This window comes from Sus scrofa, chromosome 5 (genome assembly GCF_000003025.6).
Source record: "Sus scrofa isolate TJ Tabasco breed Duroc chromosome 5, Sscrofa11.1, whole genome shotgun sequence".
NCBI classification, from domain to species: domain Eukaryota; kingdom Metazoa; phylum Chordata; class Mammalia; order Artiodactyla; family Suidae; genus Sus; species Sus scrofa.
In genome coordinates this window covers 6,010,018-6,034,832 of record NC_010447.5, presented here as the reverse complement: position 1 = coordinate 6,034,832, position 24,815 = coordinate 6,010,018, and the positions used below count along the sequence as shown (strand labels likewise).

Genomic DNA, 24,815 nt, shown 5'->3' with positions numbered 1-24,815 from the left:
CACAGCAAAGGAACCCATCAACAAAGAGAAGACAAGCGAGGGCTCCTGCGGCTCTAACACACGGCACTGTGACCGTAGCTTACACGTGCACCATGGGACGAGAGGGGACCTCCTGTGTTCTTGGCACAAAAAACAAACAAACAAAAACAGCCCAAACAGGTGAAACTAATTTGAGGTAAGGCAAATGCATCTCTCATTTATAATGGATGCGCTTGCCATTTTGCTAGAAAGGGTTTCGGGCTCCTTTAAAAAGCCTGAGAGTCTAATTTTAAAAAGATGAATAAATAACCAAACCACATAACATTTGAAGGAAGTTTCCTATTTAAAACAGGCCCGTTTGGCATTCCTGACGTAGTGCAGTGGGTTAAGAATCCGACGGCATCGGCTCGGGTCTCTGTGGAGGGGCAGGTTCCAGCCCCAGGCCAGCACCGTGGATTAAGAATCTGGCATTGCTATAGCTGTGGCATGGGTCACAGCTGCAGCCCAGATTCAGTCCCTGGCTGGGAACTTCCATATGTTATGGCTGTAGCCATAAAAAGAAAATGAATAAATAAAAATAATAAAACTAGGCCTGTGACTTCACTCTCCAGTTTCATGGATCAGTGAGTAAATTCTGAACACGTCTGTAACACACATACGACACGGCTCCACTTTACACAGGGTGCACAAGGAGGGGGGTGACGGTGTATTCCGGTTTCCTAGGACAAACCCGGTTACACCGGCTGTCCTAACACATTAGTCACGCCCCCCGGTCTGGGCAATACGGTATACAGTCCTTCATTCAGAATCACCAAACACTGGAGACAGTGCTTTGGCAGGTAAACGGATAAACGGATTCAACCATAAAGAGGGGGGAACACCAACATGAAGAGTCAAAGAAGCCCACCTAACAAGGCCCGTCCCTGCATGACTCCAGTTACGGGACATTCTGGGAAAGCCACCCTAAGAGACCAGGACACAAAGAACCTGCGTGAAACAGCAGAACAAAATCACTCACGCGTCTTAGAGAAACTCCCCCGAGAGCCGCACGGACTGTTTACACCCCCACTGCCCCGGTGTTCATACCTGTCTGTGTAGCCTGTGGTTTTCAGGGTCGGGTCAGTGTCTTTGATGGTCTCTTTTTTCCAGTAGGAATCGGAACTGTCGTCCCAACTGGAAAAAGAACTGCTCCTTAATTCCATCGGCTCGTCGAAGTACCTGTAGGAGAGACAGCCCCGCGGGGACTCTGGAGGACTTTCCCGATGTCCACCTACATCCCGCACGTGGGAACTGCACGTCCCTGCCCCCTTGAAGTTGGCAGCAGCCATGTGATCTGGCCAGGGCAGTGGAAACAGACACAAGGCAAGTCATTTCTAAGGCCTTTCAGGTGCCCCGTCCCTTCTGCATGGAAGAGGCCAGGTTTTCCAGGTGCTACAGCCCCAGGCAGGTGAAACCACCGTCCATCTGGACAACCAAGGTGCCCCCAGAAGGACAGGCAGTCTGGTCAATCACCTGTACCCTCAGCTGACCTCAGGGAGCAAGAAATAAACCATCGCTGTGTTAAGCCCTTACGATTTAGGGGCGGTATTTACCACCATGGCATGACCTAGCCTATCCCAACAGCGCACGGCATCTTTGTGCGACTCCCCTGTAGGTGAGCCAGTCACACATAGAGCACTGGGGCCTGCAGACCTGACCCCTGCCTAATCAGCTCCTTGTTGGCAATCCTGCCAGGTCAGCCATCGTATCAGGCATCTCTCCTCCCTGTAACTACTGCTTAGTGTAAACGATGCTAATCAGCCCTTCCTGCCGGGCGCAGAGTGCTGACCACTGGACCATCCTGCTGAGGCTCTTTCAGTCTAGAGCTTGAAGTGAACTTCGTTGTAAGCATCTCAGAGGAGACGCTGGCCCTCTGGGCTGGTTTACACATTCATTGGCTGAGCATCACTGAGCAGGGTGTGGCTCAGGGAACAAAACCCAATGGCAGCCCTCGGTCCTGGGTGGTGGGAGAAAAATCTTTGATCAAGAGCAGCAGGGTTTGCCTGGAACAGGACAGAGAACTGGTAGGTGAGGTGGGGGTGCCAGAGCCTTGATACAAAGTGACTGTGCCGTTTCAGAGTTCACGACAGCTTAGGACAGAAAGAGCCGGCCAGACATGCCCTCCTTGTAAAGGTGGTTCAAGATGTTCAGAGGAGAGAGGCAGGTCCTTCTTAGGTCTTAGAAGGATGATGGGAGAGGACGCAGAGGCTTTCAAGAGTGACACCAGGCTCCCTTCAGAAAGCAAGGACAGGACAAGGTGAGGGCAGAAGGAGTCGCTCGGCGATGGAAAGCCCAGGCGGTCGGTGGGCTTGTGACTCAAGATGAGTAGGAGAGGGCCGCAGGGACAGGCGAGGACAAACAGCCCAAGGACCCAGATGAGCTAGGACTGGGGGGAGGGAGGGTGGAGGTGGGGGTAAGAGTAAATACACGCTTTTTTTCTTGCAGAAAAAGAGGAGGGGTGGACAAACCTGCTGTTTGAAGCAGATGGTATGACTTTATATGGATCACAGGAAAAAAGCAGAATTTCCAAATGTGGTTTCTGCCTTCTCTGGCAAGGAGGTCATTAGGAGCAAATCTGGTTACGCGGGCCTTCTCTGCCCAGGAAGGACACCACGCTGTGTTCAAAGCATGTCTGGATTTCAGCTGGAGACTGACCAGGTCTCCCCGTGGCTCTCGGCGGATGAGCCCTGAGCCCTGGGCTCTGCTCAGAGGAACAGAGCCAACCGGTGGCTGTTCAGAGGAGACCAGGATGGCGAAGAGGAACCGAAGTCACTGAGAATGAAAGCTTGAAAGATGTGGCCCACCTGTCGGCCTGGAAAGTTATCTTCAAACGCCTGGGGGGCGTATTTCTAAGGGCCCGAGGGAAAGAGCTAAGACCAACTCAATAAACAACTTTGAAACCACTTAATAAGCACCTCTGAGGGGCTGGCACTCTGCTGGGCAAGAAGACGGCCAGTCCCTGCCCCGTGGGGCTGGTGACCTGAGCTCAGAAACCCAGGGAGACGTGGAAGCGTGAGGCAAGCGGTCCTCGTAGCTGCCCGAGGACCGAACGGCTTGAGGAGGAGGAGGAGTGTGAGGTGGCTGCGTGGTCCCCTGAGGGCCCTGGGGTGGGGGGCCGAGCACTGGGATGGGGCGGCTGGAAATCCTGGGCCCTTCTGACTTGGAGGTACTGGGACTCAGAGTTTCTCGGGTTTAGTATCCCTCTAAGGAAAGGTTCTTCATTCATAAAAGCCAAAGTGCTTATCCTGGGATGTGAGGGGCATCAGGTTTTTTTTTTTTTTTTGGTCTTTTTGGGGCCACATCTGTGGCATATGGACGTTCCCAGGTGGTTAGGGGTCGAATTGGAGCTGCAGCTCCTGGCCTACACCACAGCCACAGCAATGCCCAATCTGAGCCGCATCTGTGACCTACACCACAGCTCACGGCAACGCCAGATCCTTAACCCACTGAGCAAGGCCAGGGATTGAACCTGCGTCCTCATGGATACGAATCAGGTTTGTTTCCGATAAGCCACAACGGGAACTCTTTTTTTTTTTTTTTTTTTTTTTTTAAGTGACTGGACCATCCAAAAATCCAAAGGCTGGAGAAAGCCATCCTGCCGGGGTCCTGCTGGGGTGGGGGTGGCGAGGGCGGGTGCGTGCTCCTCCCACGTTCACCCAGCGAGGCTCTCTGCGCACCCACACCGTGAGGGGGGCAGGCAGATGCCAGCCAGGCCTCCAGACGCCGGCGGGGGGATGGGGTGACGGCATCCACTGCTGGCTGTGGGCACCTGCCCTTCCCTAGAACCACATCAGCCGCCCCGGGTCACCGGCTCTTACTGACTCTCTCATGTTTTGATCTGTAGATCCTCGTTCTCGAGGCCTTTCACTTCTATTTTCACCCTTCCACTCTGGCTTCACCCAGCCCTGAAAAACGCTCCTTAGAAGCCCTTGATGAGAGCACCTCGATACCACATATCTATCTGATTTACAGCAAGGACAACCGTCTTTTCCACTGAAGGCCACACTGGCTCTCTAAGGCTGAACAAATTGTTCCAGTTCCTTTATTTTGTACTCAATATATAATTACATTGTTTACGTCCTGGAAATAATGGAACTCAATTAGAAAACCCCCAAAGATATGGTTGATCTTATTTTTACTAGAAACAGCACTCTTTCATAATTCATAATACTCAAGTTCTAATGGGCTAATGAATAATTTGGAAGCAATGCGAGCTCTTCGTGGAATGTGTCTGCTTTCTGGGAGTCCATGTTTATTCTACTTTGTTTGCCAAAGTAAGTATTGTTCTACCAACGGTTTATGACCAAGGCAGACCAGGAGGACCAGCAGAGGTGCTGAGGTCCCATCAGAAAAACCGGCAGGTGACGATAACGCATCGAGGACTCTGGCAGGAAGCCAGCAAAGTGTGGTCGGTATAAAACACCACCTGCTCCCCGGTTTCAAACCATAACTAATTGTTTCATAGCAACAACGGCCTTTTTAGAGCCAGTCTTTTGCCTAAGCCTTTGGAGTGGGTGGCCTACAGGATTCCTGAAGCTTCTCAGCCAGGGCTCAGTTGGGGCCTATTGAGCAGGTGCCCGTCAGCTTCTTGGAGGAACAGCACGGGGTGAGTCGATTCAAGTTTAAGCTTGTTCTCCAGCCCCTGCCGGCAGCCTGAACCTGAACCACGGCCTCTCCAAGGTCAGCTTCCTGCTGAGGTTAGGCCGCTTGTCCCTCCTGGACGGTGAACGCAGAAGGACAGGAACTAGGTGTCAGCCGTGGGAGCCCCTCAGGGGGAAACGGTGTGTTTCATTAATAAATAGGCACACACAGTCAGCAAGTGGTTCAGTAACATTTAGCAGCATTATTATTTAATAGTCTGTCCTGCTAAGGGGAGACTCCGGAGGCCGGTATCCCAAAACAAGAGAATCTCCTGAAGGCACAGCTGTGAGATATGCCAACTGCTGGAATGAGACGAGACAACTCAACCCACGCCTGCGGATGGCATATTTCTCCAATTTCACACTTTTATTTTCACTCTTGGCTGGTGATTTTCTTATCAAACATTTTAATATTAGCAAACACTGTCCGCTAAAGAATGCCTCCCCATTTTTTCCCCAAAGGATATCCTTGACTCCAGCCAAAGCTTTCAACAGTGAAATCAACGGATCTGTGTTTGTTCCCAATGTAGGCAGACAAACAAGCCCGTGCCAATCACCGCTTCTCCAAAACCACACTTTGAGGAGGCCTCTGAACACATTACCTTGAGGTGGAAGTAAAATATGAGTCGTCATTGTCATCACTGTACTTTTTTCTTGGTTTTGCCACGACCGGCGTTTCCTGTTCAATGGTCTGCATGTCGGAAGTCACCGAATGGGAGATACCACTTGTCAAATGGAAAAGAACGACATTAGTTCACGACGACACTTAGAGTCACCAAAGAGCGAACGTTTTTGTCTATACTCGCAACAAAAGGGTACTTATTAGTGGGGCTAAAAACATGAGAAATAAAAAATTAAAAAAAAAACACTTTTTTTTGGTATAAGCACTGAAAAATACTGGACCTTAGTGGATAATTAAGGTAATCAATTAGATTGTAACGAATTATACAAAATACAGTCACACGTATCAGTTATACTTGTGACTTAATGACAAGTCAGACCTATTTCCTTTTATCTAAGAGTCAAATTTGGAATTTTTCACGTGACAGTGAACACAGCTATCCCTTGGATCTGTCCCTCTTTATCTGACGGGGATTTGGTTTCAGGACCCCAGCAGACACAAAAATCCACGTTACTCCTTTGTACTTTAAATCATCTGTAGCTTACCAGTAACCCCTAATGCAATGTAAATACTGTGTAAATAATTGCAAATACAAGATAAATACTATGTAAATAGTTGCCCGTAAGTGTGGTATGTGCAGTAAATTCAGGTTTTGCTTTTTGGGACTTTCTGGAATTCTCCCCTGGACACCCCCCCCAAAAAAAATATTTTTGTTCCACAGTTGGTTGAATCTGCAAATGCAAAACCTGTGGGTACAGAGAGTTGGGGGCTGAGGGCCGACTGTAAAGAGAAACAACTGAAGAAACTGAGCGATGAAAAAATATTTCTGAAGTTGGAATTAACAAGAAAACCCATGCATGATCAGCAAACTAGTTTAAATTGTGAAATCCAAGAAAGCAGAGTCTTACACACCTTCTGCAGTTTCCAAACCCCATGCCAAGTCTCTCTGATTCCACCTTTTTTTGGCCACTCATGTTCATCTTTTCCTCTTTCTTCATCTGAATTTCAAGATCCTTATAGGCTAATCGTAACGATGAAACACTGCCAGAAAAACCAAATGCTCCTTAATTTAGCTTAATGCTGTGTTCTTAAATTAAAAAAAAAACAAGAACATTAAACACATCGCTCGTACTTTTAGCTTTACGCTTCTTTCCAAAATTAACAATTATGAAGGCAGGCTGGCATATTTTGTAAAGGTCTGTTTTGAGTAGATGCTCAAGAAAATGTGAATGAGTTCATAGCTAGTTTTTGGTGGCTGATGAAGTTGCACTGCTTATTATCATGTAATAATAATTTATACTGAGGCAGGAGGTAGATGGGCTCTAGGGTAACGTTTGCCAGAGCCTCTTATTTCCGCTCCTCGAGGCAGGAGGCAGGTACAACTGTTGTCTTATTTACGCTTCCTGAACCGGGAGAGAGGTGGGCGCCGGGACAAACATTTACAAGCAGCCCCAGCTCTGCTTCAGGCCAGAAATAACACCAGGCACGAGGCACATAACTGGTGCTCGTCGTCTGTGAACCCGCCAGACCACGGTAATGACAGGACCAAGGCGGCTGAGCCCCGCGTGGACAGAAGAGGAGAGAGTCCCGTGCTCCCCATCCTCCGGGTCAGGGAGACCCCAACTACACACGCAAAGAGACACCCCTCTGGGTCAGAAAGGGGGGGGCAGGCCATAATAGGTCTGGATAAGCTTCCCGCCACGCTCTGCTCTGCTCGGGAACCCATCTGGGCCAAAAGACGCGCACGCAGACGGGAGAGGGTCCTGGGTCTGGTCAGGTGCCAAAGATAAAACATCATTGGCCCAAGGAAGACAAAGACCGGGAGACCTCTCCCCCTCACGTGGTCTAGGTCACCTCTCCGGGGCGCTGCTCGTGCGGGGGGGATGCCTGCACCCGCAGGCCTTCGGCCGTGGGTCGCTGCCTCACCTCCGCCCGAGACAAACGGGCGGCGTCTCCGCGCTCTGTGCTCTCCCGCGTGGGGCACTGCGTTTCTCACCGTGCACTCTATACCTGTGCTCACAGCCTCTGCCTCCGTGAAACAGTCGTGCTTTCAACAGGGGCCACGGATCAGGGCCCTTCTGCTTTCAGCCTCTAGCTGGCCTGGTGACTAAGGTGCCTGGTTTTCATCCAGGCTGCCCAGGTCCAATTCAGTTCCTGAGCAGAGAATTAAGACCTCGCTTCCAGCCGCCACTCACGGCTGTCCCTCCAAAATCAATACCACTTAAAATGTCATGATGTACCCTAAAATTATTTCTCTATGGGATAATAGAAGCAGCATTTCCTACTTGGACTAATATTTGACTGAGTACTTCCACTTTTCATGTCAAAAATTCAAAGTTAGTCTCATCGGTTTGCTTCGGTTTGAGATAAAGCGCATACGTAGATTTAACTTTAAAACGCACGTGTAGATAAATTAAGAAGGGATTACTTCATTGCAAAAGGATTCTTCAGGTTACAGGATTATTTCCCATGGGATCTCTTCCTGTGATCAGGCTCGTTTACAACGGAGGAGCCATTCCTCAGCCAACACCTTCTTCTGTACCGTCATTCAGCCACGCAGCATCTGCCTTTCAAATATCTGTGACAAATACTGCACCTTGGGGGACGGGGAGGATGCACCAAACACTGCCCTCACTCTCAGATTTCTAAAAACACTACAAACACTGAATTTTTCATAAAGAAAACCAGGCCCATATTAGCAACCACACAAGCGATTTATCATATTAGTAAGAAAGCAACAAAATTTCAAGACCCTGAAAAATGACATCCTACCTCATCAGGATTTCTAGGCTATCATCCACTGCATAAAATGGCACGCGTCCTCGTAAGAACGACACTATCTAAGGTCCATGAGGGAAGGACAACAGAATTTCTTACTAGGGAAAGACACGCTTGCTTTGGCTGTTTCCCTCCTTAATGGTGATGCAGGATTTCTACTTTGATCTGGCAGCTTGTTTTCTTTACTGTTATTCCTACTGGAATATGGGTAATGGCAACATACTCACTCCATTGCTCAGAAAATAAGCAACACTCTTTCAGGTATAGTTTTGGAGGATAACATCAGATCTGTGTACCTAGAGATCTGTGTCACTGTGGGAACAGAGTCTTCTGGAGAGGAAGGGCTGGGAGTGAGAAAGACATGAGAGGGAGCATCTTCCTTCTTGGGGCATCTGACGTGCGGCTGGGTCTAACCCTCGTCCAAAGCATGAATTAACACCAAGAGACACACTAAGAGAACGAAGATGCCAGAACTGCGAGCTTCTCAGACCCGCAGGAGCCCTTCCCAGAACCAGGCTCAGGGGAGGGCTGGCTGGATGCTCAGGTCAAGCTCTGCCTGTTCTCACGCTTCCGGCCCAACTGTGCGCAGACCCGTGAGCTGCCACCCGGTGAGGGTAAGGCTGCTGCACGAAGAGTTTAGTTTTACCTCCAGATGACACAGAAGCAGTGCTGCTCCGACAGGTGAAGAAGCAGTGCTGCTCCTGACAGGTGAAGAAGCAAGCAGTGCTGCTCCTGACAGGTGACCAAGCTGAAGTAACTTTCTTCGCAGCCGCTTCAACAGCGACCTTGCCCAAGAGGAAAGAAGCAAGCCCGGGCACTTTCCCACGGCTGGCAGAGCCCTGGGTGGCGATGCTGAGCTCTGATGCATCTGAGCGGCGATTAGGGAGGTGGTGCAGCTGTTCTGAACCAGTCCACGAAAGGGGTCGAATTGGGCTTAGGTTCACAGTCCATAAACACCCCCCGCGATCTGCACCTTTGCTTTTATGCTGCACTGAGCAGTCCTGACGAAAGACACAAGCGACGGCTGGTGTGGTTTCTAACATGAACAGACTAGTTCCCATCCACCTGAGCTTCAGGGAGGGAGGCTCTGGCTTTCTGGATCTTTGTTCTGAGCAGGCAGGGGCTCTGCACGGTCAAACCTCATACAGGAGCCGTCTGGCAGAGCCCGTTCTCAGACACACTCAGATTTAACCATCCCCTTTCCCAGCATCAAAAGACCTAGCACAGCCAGAGATCAAGGTGAACTCTGTGACCGCTCCGCATTCCGGTCACATTTAACCTAAACTCAGTTTAGTGCTGCCCCCTACGTCCTGTGAGTTGAATGACAACAAGAAACAAGAAGCAATTTCATATCATCTGGCGAATCAGAATCTGCTTGGCAAACTGTTAGCACAAATAGTAAGAAGCCACACGGACTGCGCACCAATTGTGCGCCAGGCACTGCTTAATGCATGTTGATGAGCATGAACTAAACGAATCCTCAAAACAACCTCATCAAGGACTATTATTTTCTTCATGATGCAGCCTGTAGTCATGAACTCAAGCTAAAGCAGATACACATGAAGATAAGAGAAAACACCAGATAAATACAATAAACACACACACAAAGTCAGACTCCCAGTCGCCCTCCTTTCTTGGCTCTTATGCCCAGTCATGGGCACTTTCCAGGCAGCCGTATGTCCCTTCTCTTGTCAACACAAATGAAAACCTCTCAAGAGCCTTAAGTATCTACTTACGATACGTCCCTCGTCTGGCCGGGACGCAGCTACCAAACGCACTTTCCAGGACACCCTCCCCCACGGCGCTCCTCTCCTCTCCGCGTGACTTAAACCCACGGGCCTGACTCCAGGGTGGCCCACGTCACTATTCTCAAGTCTCCAGTCCAGGCGGAACCCCGTACAAACGTCGGGCGCCCTCTGCTTCCCTCGAAGGCTCTTCTTGCTCCGCCTCCTCTGTGCCGAGTCCGACTCGGAGACCCTCCAAGATCCAGGCTCAAAACCTCTGAAGGTATCACCCGACCCACAGCCTTCTGTGCAAGAGTTGGAATTCAGTCGCCACGGGGGCTTCCCAGGATAAATACATTTTTCATTACCGAGATATAACTCACATACCACAAAACTGACCCTTTTGAAGTACACGATTCGGTGGTGTTTAGTATACTCATGGGGTCTGCTGAACATCTCCAGTAATTCCAGAACTTTTCATCACTCCCCAGTGAAACCCATTACTCGTGACGCCTCATTACCCTCCCCCCGCCCCCGTCCCCAGCCCCTGACAGCCACCAACCTGCTTTCTGTTGCTGGATTTGCTTAATTTGGACATGCCATATCTAAGGAATTATACAGTATGGGGTCTTTTGGGATCCGCTTCTTTCTTTTTTTTTTAATTTCATTATCCTTTTTGGTTTTTTTTTTTTTTTTTGGCTGCACCTGCAGCATGTAGCAATTTCCAGGCCAGGGATTGAACCCACACCACAGCAGCAAGCTGAGCTGCCACAGTGACAAAGCCAGATCCTTAACCTATTGCACCACAAGGGAACTCCCAGCTTCTTTCTTAGCATAAACTTTTCAAGATTTATCAGTGCCGTAGCATGTATCAGTGCCTGCGTCCTTTTCACGGACAAATAATATTCCATTATACGAAGACACATATTTTGTTTGTCCATTCACTAGTTGACGGACACATGGGTTGTTTCTACTTTGGGGCTATGAGGATTAAGGCTGCTGTGAACACATGTACAAGTTTTGGTGTGGATGCGTGGGCACGTATGTTGATTTCTCTGCATATGTTCTTCGGAGTGGGACTGCTGCTGGGCACACTGTCACCGGTGCAGCACGAGGGCACCAGCTTCTCTGCTTTCTCACCCACACCAGTTACTGTATGTCTCCCCGTGAGTGAGGGGCATCTCGCTGTGGCTCGGACTTGCCTTTCCCTGGTGACAAAAGATGCTGAGCAGCTCTCCTGCATAAGTACCTGCAGACACGTCTCTGTCTCTCCCTTCTCGTGTCCCCCCTCCCAGGCCTGCCTGTACAACTGCCACCGGAAATGGCAGCTGCCCTCCCTCCCCACCCCTCTCGCCTTCCAACCTACACGGCCCTAGATGGGTATTAAGTTTTTGCACACCTAAACTCTGCATTAGCCTCCTCGCACGCACATGGAAAGAGGAATGGCGCTTGGAAAGCTGGGCTCAGAGCTGTTTCTTGGACAGGTTCAGCCACGAGGACGCGCGAGTGACACAATCACACTTACATCGATTCCTCCTTAGAAGCCGTCCTGGCCAGAAGGTCTTCCTGTTCCTTCATCTTATCTACAGCTTGGGCTTGTTTTTCAATTTCATTAAAGCTCGTATTCGCCAGTTTCTGGGCTCCCAGACTTCCTTTTTTGGCCCCAAGCTGGAAGACACAGCATAAGATTACATTCTACCCCTGACTGTCTGGAGCTGTCTGCGAACAGCTAACACGCATGGGGGGTGAGGACCCCGACCTCACGACTCGGTGAGGTGGGGGTCGTCACCAGCCCTGGTGACAGGGGCACACCTGAGGCTCCTGCCAGGTGAGGGACTCGACCGAGACCACACGGCCAGCAAGTGACGAGTGGGGCTCAGACGCCGCGCCTGCCTCCAGAGGGGCTCTGCCAGGAATCCCAACCTCTGAACGCCCCCCTGCCCCGTGACCACCCTCCAGCCCTGGAATAAGAAACGTTATTAAACACGCGTTCTAGAAAATCTTCAGCAGCCTGACATTCACCATACTGGCCAAAATAAACTTAACCAAAGCCACATTTACTGTGATATGGCTCGAGATAAAGACCAGCGAGATGACAGCGGTGGTTTTCTTGAGAGCATAACCCATCTCAGAGCGGGACCACCAGAGACCTTACACAGAATACTTACTCCTCGTCTGGCCTGATTTGGTTTCTTTTTTATGATGGAGGAAACCTCTGCCAAAAAATAGAAAGTGGAAAGTCAGACCAATGGAAATACATAATTTTTCTATTTTTTAGTGTTTCTTAAAAACATTCTAAGATACTGTAATTATTGTTTAAGAGGCTATAACTTTTTCCACATTAGTTTGCTGTCAAGAAGAATCAAGTATATGAGTGGTTTTTTTTTGTTTTGTTTTGTTTTGCTTTTTAGGGCTGCACCTGCGGCATATGGAGGTTCCCAGGCTAGGGGTTTAATCAGAGCTACAGCTGCCAGCCTAAGCCACAGCCACAACCATGTCAGATCAGAGCCTCATCTGTGACCTACACCACAGCTCATAGCAGCGCCGGATCCTTAACCCACTGAACAAGGCCAGGAATCGAACCTGTGACCTCGTGGTTCTTAGTCGGATTCGTTTCCACTGTGCCACAACAGGAACTCTGAGCGCTTTTTTTTTTTTTTTATTTGATTAACAGAGCTTCATTAAAATGGAGCCCAAACTCAGAGAGTACATATTTTTTTGGATGCCATGTGAAGAGAAATGAGCTTGATGCATTTATCACTTCCTTCAGGAGCATTTCTTATGTCTGTGAGAACACACTCTTCTATTAATCTCTACTCTTCAAAAACTTCCAAAATTATTTTATTTTATTTATTTATTTTGTCTTTTTTGCCTTTTGGGGGGCCGCTCCCTTGGCATACGGAGGTTCCCAGGCTAGGGGTCCAATCGGAGCTGTAGCCACCGACCTACGCCAGAGCCACAGCAACGCAGGATCCGAGCCGCGTCTGCAACCTACACCACAGCTCTTGGCAACACCAGATCCTTAACCCACCAAGCAAGGGCAGGGACCGAACCTGCAACCTCATGGTTCCTAGTCGGATTCGTTAACCATTGAGCCACGACGGGAACTCCCAAAATTATTCTAAAATACAAAGTTAGCCAGGCTTTATGGATACAACTAAAGCAGCGATGTGCTTTTCCATCTGGACTTATGTACAGATTTTATCATATCCATGGATAATACACGACATTCTCATGTTGATAGTATCGCTTTCTAAATTGCGCAAAAACATACGATGCTTTTAGGTACTTTCTTAAAAATCATTTTCTGGGTAAATTTTAATCTTGGATTACATACTCTGTTTCTAAAATGATGTTTAAGAAACCCAGTAAGACTGTATTCTTTTATTCGTGCAAAGATGAGACTGCACTTTAATAGGAAAAGAGAGCATAAAACTACAAACAACAAAGACGAACATTTTCAGTCCTAGAGAGAGTAACATCACGTCAAGAGGAGAAAAAAGACGGCCGTGAAAATCTGCCTTTTCGTCACGTTCTTTCGGATTTGTATTGCAGGACTCACATAATTTGCTCCCGACCTCCTCCACATGTATTAACACGTGATGAAACTGCCTGGAATGTGCCTCACAGTTTAGTTATCTTTCACCAAAGCAGCTGTTTTGCAATTAATGCAGTGTAAGGTGCACTAATTTCGGATTATAATTCCCTGAGAGTGAAAAATGAGAGAGGACGTTCACCCGTAATAAGATCAGAAAGAAAGGAAAATGCTGAGTTTGCGAGTAACGGGAGATGACAAGGCTGCCCTGGCCTCTGCTTATGCTGCGACATAAACCAGCAGAACACCAAGAGCCACCTTCGCCGGGGACACGGGCTGCTGCGTGTCCCAGGCATCATCACAGGTGGCAGCAGGACAGCGGTTTTTGCTGTAGATAAATCTCAGTGATAGATGAGCAGTCGTGATGCCATATCACTCTCTAAGGTCGAGGCAGAATGTAAAGCCGGGATTCATCTTTTTTCTCAATTCATCTCACCCTCCGCGTCAGAATGCAGGGTTCACGCAGCTCACCTAGAGCAGCCTTAGTGGGCACATTAAGACCTTCCACGCTTGGTCCTTGTTCTGCTCCTCCTGAAAGTTAAAAATATCGGTATTCATGAAGATAATATACTCATATGTGCTTCTGAATATATAACACGTTCGACTTGCTCAGTACGACTTATTTCAGCCAATTCTGTCAATGACTCTGTTTTCTTTTCTTTTTTTTTTTTTGGCCATACCCATGGCATGCGGAAGTTCCCGGGCCAGGGATCAAACCCATGCCACAGCAGGGACAATGCCACATCCTCCACTACTAGGCCCCCAGGGAACTCCTGATTATCGTCTCTTTTTAGCTTGATATTCTATTTTATCACTTTAAGAATTCTGATGTAAAGGTCCATTACAACAGGTGTACTTTGTTTCCAGTTGCTCTGTAGCATAAAAATGTTAGTGATCTCCCCAGCTGAAGTCACTGGGAAGGCCACCCTACGATCTGGTGTTTTAAAGTAAACTGCTCTGAGATACCCTGTAGATATGTGGACTTCAGACCCAATGTATGTCAACACTTGGAAATTCTAACACCAAAATTATAACAATGATAGAAACCTACATTTTCAGTTGCTAATAAGCCTGCCCTATCTTCTGGTTGACCTAAAAAATCATCCTGGTTAGGAGTTCCCATCGGGGCCCAGCAGAAACAAATCCAACTAGGAACCACGAGGTTGTGGGTTTGATCCCTTGGCCTCCCTCAGTGGGTTAAGGATCTGGCATGGCTGTGAGCTGTGGTGTAGGTGGCAGATGTGGCTTGGATCCTGCATTGCTATGGCTGTGGCGTAGGCTGGCAGCTGTAGCTCCGATTAGACCCCTAGCCTGGGAACTTCCATGTGGAGTGGGTGTGGCCATAAAAAGACAAAAAAAAAAAAAAAAAAATATGGACAAACAAAATGTAGTATATTCACGCCAGGAAAAGAAATACTGATACGTGCTACTATATGGATGAACCTTGAAGAAACTGTGCTAAGCACAAGCAGCCAGTTACGAAAGGCCACATATTGTATGATTCCATAGATACGAAATGTCCAGGATAGGCAGGTCCTTAGAGACAGACAGCAGACTCGTGGTTGCGAGGGGCTGGGGGCAGGCAGAGAATGGCGAGTGCCTGCTAATGGGAGGGGCTTTGGGCTGCTGAAAACATCCTGAAATTAGACAGCAGTGAGAGTCGCACAACTTCGTGACTGTACTAAAAACCAATGCTTTGTACACTTTAAAGAGGTTCAATTTTAGGGTATGTAAATTATATCTCAATCAGAGGCCCATCAGTGGTTAAGCAGATACTCAAGTATTTTGTTTTTATAAATATTTCCAAAGGTAATCTCTAGGTAAAAAGGCATTTTTTTTTCTTTGTCTTTTCTTGGGCTGCCCCCGAGGCACATGGAGGTTCCCAGGCTAGGGGTCGAATCGGAGCTGTAGCCACTGGCCTACGCCAGAGCCACAGCAACGTGGGATCCGAGCCGCGTCTGCAACCTACACCACAGCTCATGGCAACGCCAGATCTTTAACCCGCTGAGCGAGGCCAGGGATCGAACCCGCAACCTCATGGTTCCTAGTTGGATTCGTTAACCACCGAGCCACGATGGGAACTCATAGGTAAGGCATTTAAATAGGCAAAGCAGGATGAGTGAGAACAATGACTATGTGTAGAAAAAGAACTCACTGATGACCTACTATGGGCCAGCAGCCCGCAAGACACTGGAGAAACAGCAGTAAGAACACAGAAGCAGGGCGTCGCAGGCCCTATATCCTAATGGCTAAAATTCTTTTCTTCTCTTTTCATTGTACATGATCCTTAAATTTATTCAAGACTGTACCTTGTCACTGGATACTAACAAATGAAATGCTGGGTTCAGCCCTGAGAGGACAAGCTTCCCTGACTAGCTACTGCTTAAGAAAACTTCTAGACGGAGAAGACAGAGGAAAGTGTTGCTGCAGGTGCAAAGGGAGGTGACATTCTCAACAATAAAATCTTTCAGGAGAAATTCTTCAGCTAAGATTGCAGATTCTAATTGATTCGCAAGAAAAATATCTTGTTCTGCATTTAGTTACTTTAGTTTTCTGTTAGTAAAACAGACGGAAACATGTGAATTTCACAGGGTGCTAGACCTCCCATGGCAGGTAACCTTGATCTCAGAAGATATTTTGTATCAACACCCAAACCACCACCTGTACTTCCTGAAGGTACAAAGCCCACCTTTTCTCTGTGTTAGTCAGGAGGCTGTTTAGTCAGAATTACCTTTTCTCTTCTCTCCTCTGAGTAACGACAAACTGATCAACAGCAGGTAGAATCCTTATTTTAAGAAAGAATCTCTCCTAAGACAAATACCAACTGACATCACTTTTATGGGGAATCTAAAATATGGCACAAATGAACCTTTCTACAAAACAGAAACAAACTCATGGACGTGGAGAACAGACTTGAGTTTGCCAAGGGGGAGGGAGAGGGAGTGGGATGGACTGGGAGTTGGGGTTTGGCAGATGCCAACTATTACATTTAGGATGTGATAAAGCAATGAGGCCCTACTGTACAGCACAGGGAACTATATTCAATCACTTGCAATGGAAGATATTTTAAGGAAAAGAATGTGTATATATATATACGTATAAAACTGGGTCATTTTGCTATACAGCAGAAATTGACAGAACATTGTAAATCAACTGTAATAAAAAATTTAGAAAGAAAGAAAGAAGGAAAGAATCTCTCTGGATTTCCCTTGCAGTGCAATGGGTCAAGGATCTGGCACTGTCCTTGCAGTGGCTCAGGTCACTGCTGTGGTGTGGATTTGATCCTTAGCCTGGGAACTTCCATGTGCCACAGGCGTGGCCATAATTAAAAAAAAGAAAAGAAAAAGAAGAAGGAATCTTTCTTTAGAGGAGCTCTCAGCCTAGTGAAGGGACACAAGGGGCATGCCTGCTAATGGACATGGTGACTCCCAGAACTGAGACGCGCTGGGCCAAGAGGGAGACAACGTCCACAAACATGACCGTGACGGTGAGCGCTTGGTGGTGAGACACGGCCTCTCTGACAAGTGGACTTCAAGCTGAGACCCCAGGAAGGAGGTGGCCACGTGACGATCAGAGGTGAAGTTGCAAACAAAACTGAAGGCAGACCGGGAGGGGCAGGGTGGCTGCGGTGGGGCCCGAGTCTGAGCAATCACAGCTCAGTGCCGCTTAGATGTGGAAGTGGTTTCTCTGCAGGCATTCAGGGTCACGTGCAAAAAGAAGACATGTGGGGGAGTTCCCTGGCGGCCTAGGTTAAGGATCTGGTGTTGCTACTGCTGTGGGTCAGGTCACTGCAGTGGTGGGGGGGGGTTGATCCCTGGCCCAGGTGCAGCCAATAAAGGGGAAGAAATGCGGGGGGGAAAAAAAAATCACAGGTTACAAATCATATGAAAACCAGCCATGTCAGGGTTCTTTGCATATTAAGGAAACAAGCTTTCTGTCTATACATGAAATGCAGTTGTTGACCATTTGTCTTTGAAGCACTTCTTCAGAACAGAAATGCTACATTTCTAGAAGTTGGATTAATAATTTATCTTGAATGTGCATAAAGGGTGACAGAAAAGCCCCACCCATGTTTCTTCTAGTACCCGCATAATTTTGTGCTTTATATTCAAATCTTCAACCTACCTGAATTAATTAATTAATTAATTTAGCTTTTTAGGGCCACACCCGAGGCATATGGAAGTTCCCAGGCTAGGGGTAGGATTGGAGCTGCAGTTGCCAGCCCACACCACAGCCACAGCAACGCAGGTTCCCAGCCTTGTCTGCAACCTACACCATGGCTCACAGCAACAATGGATCCTTAACCCACTGAGCAAGGCCAGGGATTGAACCTGCAACTTCATGGATCCTAGTCGGATTCGTTTTTACTGTGCCACAAGGGGAATGCCCCACCTGAATTTAGTTTGGTATAAAGAGTAAAGAAGGAATTCTGCTTTTTTTTTCTTTTTGTCTTTTTGCCATTTCTTGGGCTGCTCCCTCGGCATATGGAGGTTCCCAGGCTAGGGGTCGAATCAGAGCTGTAGCCACCGGCCTACGCCAGAGCCACAGCAACGCGGGATCCGAGCCGCGTCTGCAACCTACACCACAGCTCACAGCAACGCCGGATCTTTAACCCACTGAGCAAGGGCAGGGACCGAACCCGCAACCTCATGGTTCCTAGTCGGATTCGTTAATCACTGTGCCATGATGGGAACTCCGAATTCTGTTTTGTTTTATCACATTTTCCAAAACGCTAGGTAACATGTCCACATTATTCACTCTTCTCCAGGATACACGCTGTTCCTGTCCTGACTCACTAATGGGCCTGTTCTTAGACCTGTGATGAAAGGCAGGCATCCTTAAATCTCTCTGATGGAATCTCAGACACCCCCACAAATGGGATTACTTAAACAGGCAATTCAACCCAAGCGAAGGGACCTCTTTTCTTTACGACACACTCCCTGATTCCAGTCTCCCAAGAGCTGAAGGACTCTCACTTCTAGGACCCTTTACATGATAAATGCCATGTACTCTCAACCTTCTCGCAAAATCCTTGCCAGGAAGCTTCTCATACCATCACCCAGTCTTAAGGTGGTGACTCTTTAGTCCTTCCTGCTACACTAAGTTCCTTAAAGCAGTGCCAGGCCCAACTCCCATAAGCCATCGCCTCCAAGGGTCCCACGCTCTGGGAGTTTGCCGCTCAGTTGTCCAATGTTATTATTACGACTTTTTTTTTTTTCCCCTTGCCTATGGCACGTGAAAGTTCCTGGACCAGGACTGAACCCAAGCCACAGTGGCGATTCGAACCACTGCAGTGACAACATCAGATCCTGAACTTGCTGCACCACAAGGGAACTCTTGCACACTACCCTTCTTTTTGTTTGTTTGTTTGGCTTTTTGGCTTTTCTACGGCCACTCCCGTGGCATGTGGAGGTTCCCAGGCCAGGGGTCTAATTAGAGCTGTAGCCTCCAGCTTACACCAGAGCCACAGCAATGCCAGATCCAAGCCGTGTCTGCAACCTACACCACAGCTCATGGCAACGCTGGATCCTCGACCCATTGAGCGAGGCCAGGGATCAAACCTGCAACCTCATGGTTCTTAGTCGGATTCACCGACCACTGAGCCACGAAGGGAACTCCACTATTATTATTTTTTTTATTTATGCGAACACCCTGGCTAGCAAAAAATGCTCGGTTTTAAAACAGAAAATGTTGATTCCTGATCCCACTTATGGAAGTATATTTATAATAAATATAATCCTATAATTCTAGAATCCCAGATGTTAAACATTAGATATCATCTCTTTACAGAGTAGTTTTAAATTTTATTTTATTTTCGTTTTTTAGAGCCACACCCACAGCACATGGAAGCTCCCAGGCTAGAGGTCGAATCGGAGCTACAGCTGCTGGCCTACACCACAGCCACAACAATGCAGGATTGGAGACGCATCTGCAACCTATACCACAGCTCACAGCAACGCCGGATCCTTAACCCACTGAGCAAGGCCAGGGATTGAACCCACAATCTCATCATTACTAGTCGGATTCATGTCCACTGCGCCACAACAGGAACTCCCTAGATGGTTTTTTAAATTGAAATCTGTTTTTCTGATTATAAAAGTAACATATTTTCATTATAAAAGTTCTGTCACTTCAAAACTGTGTCAAGTTGAAAATAAAAATCCTCAGTAATTGCATTCGCTAGTGAACAATTTGGTGTTAACTGTGTGTGTGATTTCGGCTGTTTTTTATAAAAAGGAGATCATACTCCATGATCTGCGACCTTTTTTCCCTACTTGATAACTGGGGAAAAAAGACACTGGTGGGAAATCTTTTTTTTTTTTTTTTTTTTTTGTCTTTTTGCCTTTTGGGGGGCCGCTCCCTTGGCATATGGAGGTTCCCAGGCTAGGGGCCGAATTGGAGCTGTAGCCACCGGCCTACGCCAGAGCCACAGCAACGCAGGATCCGAGCCGCATCTGCGACCTACACCACAGCTCACGGCAACGCCGGATCGTTAACCCACTGAGCAAGGGCAGGGATCGAACCCGCAACCTCACGGTTCCTAGTCAGATTCGTTAACCACTGAGACAGGAACTCCAGGAAATCTTTTCCAATAACGCACAGACGCCAGGGACCCTCAGGGCAGCGCTGGGGGATCTACCTTCACTGTTGGCTGGAGGGGTGTCCACATTCCTCAATGTTAAAGATGACGGTTCTGGCGGAGCCGAAGCCCAGCCTGGGACGCTCCCCTGAAGCAAGGCGAGAAAAGTCATTAGCAGCAAGGAAAGAAAAGTCACAAAAAACAAATAAAAACGGGAAAACCTAGTAACTTAGAGAGTCACCTTCTGAGTGCCTGGATTAGTGGGAAGGAGGATACTATTAAAACATGCCTATTCTTTTTTGGAGGGGGGACCATGCTCGCCGCCTGCAAAAGTTATCAGGGCAGGGATGGAACCCACCCACAGCAGGGACTACACTGGATCCTTAACCCACTGCGCCACCAGGGAACTCCAAAACATATCTATTCTTAAGTCTCTGTTTTGTTTTTTCTTTTTAGGGCTGCACATGTGGCATATGGAAGTTCCTAAGCTAGGGGTCGAATCCGAGCTGCAGCTGCCGGCCTACACCACAACCAGAGCAATGCAGGATCTGAGCCGCGTCTGTGACCTTAAACTGCAGCTCACGGCAATGCTGGATCCTTAACCCATTGAGCGAGGCCAGGGATCGAACCCACAGCCTCACAGTTCCTAGTCGGATTCGTTTCCGCTGCACCACAATGGGAACTCCTGCATATACTCTTCGCCCAGCTTCCTCCAAGGTTAAAATGCCCAGGGTACATTTGTCAAAACGAAGAATCATCACTGGCACATTCTTCTGTTTTTTAAGGTTTTCATTTTTTGTTACAGTTGATTGATATTGTTCTGTCAATTTCTGCTGTACAGCAAAGTGACCCTGATACACATACATACATATACTGTCTTTCTCACACTATCCTCCATCACGTTCCGTCACGGGTGACTCGCTCGAGGTCCCTGGCTGTACAGCGGGATCTCATCCCTGGTACATTCTGAGCCAAGTCCAGACTTTATTTGGATTTCACCAGTTCGTCCCACCAGGGTCTCTCTGCTGTCCCGGGTCCCCGCACCGCATTCGTCACGTCTCCTCGGTCCTTCCTGGTTTTTCGGGCCCTTGGAACTCGGGAAGGGTGCTGAGCGGGTGTGTGGCAGAAGGCCCCTCATCTGGGTCTGTGATGTTTTCCCGTGGCGAGACTAGACTGGGCGAAGAGCGGCAGAGCCCCGCGGTGCCTTCTCCCGGCCTCGGGCAACACGGCTGAGCCCTGGCGAGGCCAGCCTTCTCCCCAAGGTCTCCTCCCTGTGAAGTTACCTTCCCCCTTCCCGGCCTCTGGTGACTTGGGAAGCGAGTCACTAAGCCCAGCCCACATGCAAGGGGCGGGGCTTGAGCTCGGCACACCTGCGATTCGGAATGTCTCTGCGAGGAAGACCGTCCCTGGTCCCCGTTTATTTCAATCCTCTGTGTATATCGGTATGGTCTCATGGATATATACATATATTTTTTTTGGCCGCACCCTCGGCATGTGGAAGTTTCTGGGTCAGGGATCGAACCCATGCCACAGCAGTGACCCCAGCTGCTGCAGTGACAACGCTGGATCCTTAAATGGCTGCGCCACAAGGAAACTCCAATGGACTCATGGATATTAATTTATTCTTTAGAGTATAGTCCAAATCTGTCATTATGTATTTTGTTGCTCAGACTGTTCCAGCTCTGACCACTGGGGCCCTATCGGGTTAGTGCCTGAGCCCTTTAGACCGCCTCATCCATCCCCTGGCCTCCTAGCACCTTCTTACTTTCTAGCACTTTCTTACTTGCTAGCACTGCAAGATGCTCCAGGCTCATCTGCCCCCCAGCCCTAGACCTAGAAACTGCCATCTCTCCAAAGGTAGCCATGGTTCTTTTTACTGGAGGATGGTATTTAGAAGCCAACATGTGTGAGCTGGGTGTGCCTGTTATACTGGGTTGTCACTGTCTCCAGGCCTCTCGGTGGACAGAGCTAGGAAACACACCTATGTGTGTACTGACCTCACGTACACACCTATCTATGATTAGTTTCTATAATCAGTTCTTCATCGTGTGTGTATGTGTGTGTGTATATATATACATACATACTAAACATGAATTCATACCGATAAACATGAATTCATACCAGGAAACATGAATTCATACATACATTGTGTGTATGGTGTGTGTGTGTGTGTGTGTATGCACACCTACAGATACATACTAAAGCAAACGTGAATTCATACCAATATCTCCAACTCTCATCCACACTAAACTGTGCCTATTTCTCCTCTTTTTAGCCCATCATTTCTATTCCTAACATCTCTCAGCTACTAATCATGGATAGTCTGTATTTCCTTCTATATTAAACGACAGCAACGGATTACAACACAACAGCTTATCTTTTCTTGTTTTCTGGTCTCGTCTTTTTGATAACTATTGGTTATGTCAATGATACCATGTACATAATGTGCAAGTTATAACAGTTAAAAAAAAAACAAAACCCAAGGTTTGGCAATTTATACATTAGATAATTTTTCCTTGAAAATTAAAGAAGGACAGAGTAGCAGTTAAAGCAAATAGTGTGTGCCCCCCCCCGGCCCCCCCGCAACAGACTGGAGGAGGCAGGGCAGGTAACAGAACACCTGAGGCTTTCAGCTGGGGTCACAAAGTCTTCCTTCAAGGGCCGGTTAGTAAGTGTTTTAGGCTTCGCAGGCCTCATGTTCCCTGATCTAAGCAATTTGGGGAAAATCCAGAAGGCGCGTGGCTTATTGTTACTGCTGTTATCAGACCTCAAAGATGAGGCTAACAAAACAGCGCTGGTTGAAAGCTTCCTCTGCACTGAGTCCCAGTTACTTTTATCTGCATTAACTCATTTCATTCTCTCATTTCATTCTCTCAGCCCTGAGACATGTTCTATGTATACAGCTAAATAGGGGCAATGAGATTCAGACTCCTTTTAAAATCTGTGTGTATTTATTTATTTTGTCTTTTTAGGGCCGCTCCCGCGGCATATCAAAGTTCCCAGGCTAGGGGTCCAATCAGAGCTGCAGCTGCCGGCCGACACCACAGCCACAGCAACACAGATCCAAGCCATGTCTGCGACCTACACACAGCTCATGACAACACCAGATCCTTAAACCCCTGAGTGTGGCCAGGGATTGAACCCACATCCTCATGGATACTGGTTGGGTCTGTTACCACTGTGCCACAATGGGAGCTCCTAAAATCTGTGTTTAAAAAAGACCGTCTCATTCTTGTGGGTTCTGAAGCTCTGCCTCGCACTGGGACAGACCACTAGTCAGGCTTTCTCAGCCTCCCGGGAAGCGCAGTTTAGGACACGGGACTAAATCCCAGCGGGCGGGATGTGAGCAGAAGTGGCGTGTGCTACCTCTAGGAGGTCCCGGGAGGAGACACTTGCTCTCCGTGGGCTGGGAGAGGTCACGAGCTGAGGCAGCCCCTCTGGACCCTGAGATGGAGCCCACAGGATGAAGAAAGCGAAACAAAATCTTGGTCAACCCTGGACAGCCCACCTCTGACCTGCGGGTGGGAAGTTAATTTCTGCCTTAAGGGACTATATTTCAGGGCTGTTTCTTACAGCAGCTTTGCCTGTATCCTAACCGGAACATTTTACGTATATGCCCCTTAGAACTTCACAACTTTATTTGTGTCTGAGAAGCATGCTTCGGATTTATGTAGAGTGTAACACATACCTCAGGAGAAGCATGAGACGCAAAAAAATCTTCTTCCTTTGGTGGAGGGGACGAAGGCGGGACCACACAGCTATCAAGCCACAGCTGGAACAAAAACACGAACACACACCGCTCAGCATCCCACCCAGCCCCACCTGGCCCTAAAGGGTTTTGTTTAATACTCTTCACTGCTGAAGAGGGCGTAAGGTCAGTAACAGGCCCACACAGGGCCCCTGAGCACGTTTTTGCAGTGTATCCATCCCGGAGCTGTGCAGCCAGACCTGGTGGAAGACAAAACACCAGCTCCCAAGCCTTCTCTGCCAAGGGAAGATCAAGGACCTGACGTCTAAGAGCAGGTTCCCAAGTGCAGCCAAACCTCCCTGTGGACTCTGTCTGCGAATGCGCCTACTCGCTACACGTTCCTTTTAACCCCAAATCTGCGTGGGCGTGTGCAGAGCCACAGAGCATCTGTGGCCTGAGGGGCACATTCCCAGCTGAGGCTGAACAAGGCGACACGCTGCCTCCCTGTTTTGGCTCCTGCTGTGAACACGTGTCCTTTTCCCAGTCTATTTAGTGAAGTGCTTTCCAGATTTTTGCACTTCTTGGTGGTGAACGCACTGTTTAAAGTGGCCCCCAGCACAGAGCTGGGAGGAGCTAGCTTTGATGAGCCCACAGTACATCCTACGTAAGGAGTCTTTACCCAGAAACACGTGTAAGGAGGGCCAGTCTTGAACAGCTGACAAAAGTGTGCCCAGAAGCTCTGGCGACCAGCCCTGTACCCCCAGGGGTGATGCCTCAGCCCCCTCTCATTCAGTGCTCTCAGCCACCTTATCAAGCAGGGCCCGTGAAGAGCTAGCATGGGCCCGTGAATAACGAGAATCCACTAGACATTGTTTCCTGGTAAGAGAATCTGGCTAGAAAGAGTTACTGCTCAGGACAAAAAGCCACTTTTTCTACTGAAACCCATGTCCGTCTGAAGGAGACCCCCCAGGGCTCAGTCCCGCGGTGCTCACGTCCGTGCCGTGCTTCCTGGTTGCCTGGGAGGCCAGGGACTTGATCCTCTCCCTATAGAGCTGGGCAGCACGACTGTTGTACTTGGCATTGGTGTCGTTGGTGGCACACCCGTGTTGATGGAAAAAGGAAGACTGCAGAGGAAAAATTCGTGGGTTAACGGCGACACTGCACGCAATC

At 48.4% G+C, this 24,815-nt stretch overlaps 1 protein-coding gene across 2 annotated transcripts in view; it reads right to left on the bottom strand.

Moving 5' to 3' along the window:
* Positions 1 to 24,815, bottom strand: part of ARFGAP3 (ADP ribosylation factor GTPase activating protein 3) — a 56,407-nt gene that overhangs the window by 15,711 nt on the left and 15,881 nt on the right. The window contains exons 4-12 of one of the 2 annotated variants that reach the window (XM_003481526.4): positions 24,638 to 24,769; positions 23,646 to 23,729; positions 20,018 to 20,105; positions 13,849 to 13,908; positions 11,951 to 11,997; positions 11,308 to 11,450; positions 6,193 to 6,321; positions 5,261 to 5,383; positions 1,066 to 1,197 (exon numbers count right to left, since the gene is read on the bottom strand). In XM_003481526.4, coding sequence (XP_003481574.1) covers positions 1,066 to 1,197; positions 5,261 to 5,383; positions 6,193 to 6,321; positions 11,308 to 11,450; positions 11,951 to 11,997; positions 13,849 to 13,908; positions 20,018 to 20,105; positions 23,646 to 23,729; positions 24,638 to 24,769 — 938 coding nt within the window. The remainder of the gene's footprint in view (positions 1 to 1,065; positions 1,198 to 5,260; positions 5,384 to 6,192; positions 6,322 to 11,307; positions 11,451 to 11,950; positions 11,998 to 13,848; positions 13,909 to 20,017; positions 20,106 to 23,645; positions 23,730 to 24,637; positions 24,770 to 24,815) is intronic. The other variant, XM_021091419.1, reaches the window with a different exon arrangement.